Here is a 694-nt window from a genome sequence, read left to right on the forward strand (position 1 = left end):
CGATTTGTCTCCTTCACAAATCTTCTGGTCTTTTGTCAGATCAGGGAAAGACGCCTCTTCCTTCTCTTCAGGGTATCTACTCTCATTTTCTTTAACTTCCAGTGGGGCATTTATAGTCTTAGATCGCCTGCGCATCGTTAGTGATTATAAGAAACGTCTCATCAGTCTTTGCTCTCCTGTAATTAGTCACCTGTCAAAAAGAAGAAGAGATTTTAAGGTATTTGGGAAAAGCAAGAGTTTGCCACCATCCTCAAACTCCTACAGGATCTCCTTTTATCCTGGAACAGTGTTTAACGACGTGGTGGGTCCTATCTCCAGGATAAGTGGCTACACGGAAGGGACCATAAAATAAAACAACTTAAGCAACTTAAATCTACAGCAGAAGTGTTTCAGGAGCAAGGAAATACAAGGCTGTGCTTTCGCACTCCTCAGACTTGAACTTCTATGAAATACGTGAGGCACGATTCCTACAGGTGTTGCAGCAAGTAGCAGCAGCTCAACACAAACTGGAAAGTTTAAGCCACCTTTCGCGTTTAGCATTTTGGATTTAAAGTTAAGCACGTAGAATCCAACAACGTCAGCCTGAAGCTTTGCTCCCCCAAACACACGCGTTTCCCTCTCTTTGGCATTAACGCAAACTCAGCCATTAAACACAGCGCGCGCAAGGTTTTTTTCTCTTTTTAAGCCCAATCTC

General features: G+C 43.2%; 1 protein-coding gene across 1 annotated transcript in view; it reads right to left on the reverse strand.

The window, feature by feature from the left end:
* CDCA2 (cell division cycle associated 2) overlaps positions 1 to 135 on the reverse strand; it is a 7,923-nt gene extending 7,788 nt beyond the window's left edge. The window contains exon 1 of the mRNA XM_009867150.1: positions 18 to 135. Coding sequence (XP_009865452.1) covers positions 18 to 135 — 118 coding nt within the window. The remainder of the gene's footprint in view (positions 1 to 17) is intronic.
* Between the last annotated feature and the right edge of the window lie 559 nt (positions 136 to 694).

This window comes from Apaloderma vittatum, unplaced genomic scaffold (assembly GCF_000703405.1).
Source record: "Apaloderma vittatum isolate BGI_N311 unplaced genomic scaffold, ASM70340v1 scaffold16713, whole genome shotgun sequence".
NCBI classification, from domain to species: domain Eukaryota; kingdom Metazoa; phylum Chordata; class Aves; order Trogoniformes; family Trogonidae; genus Apaloderma; species Apaloderma vittatum.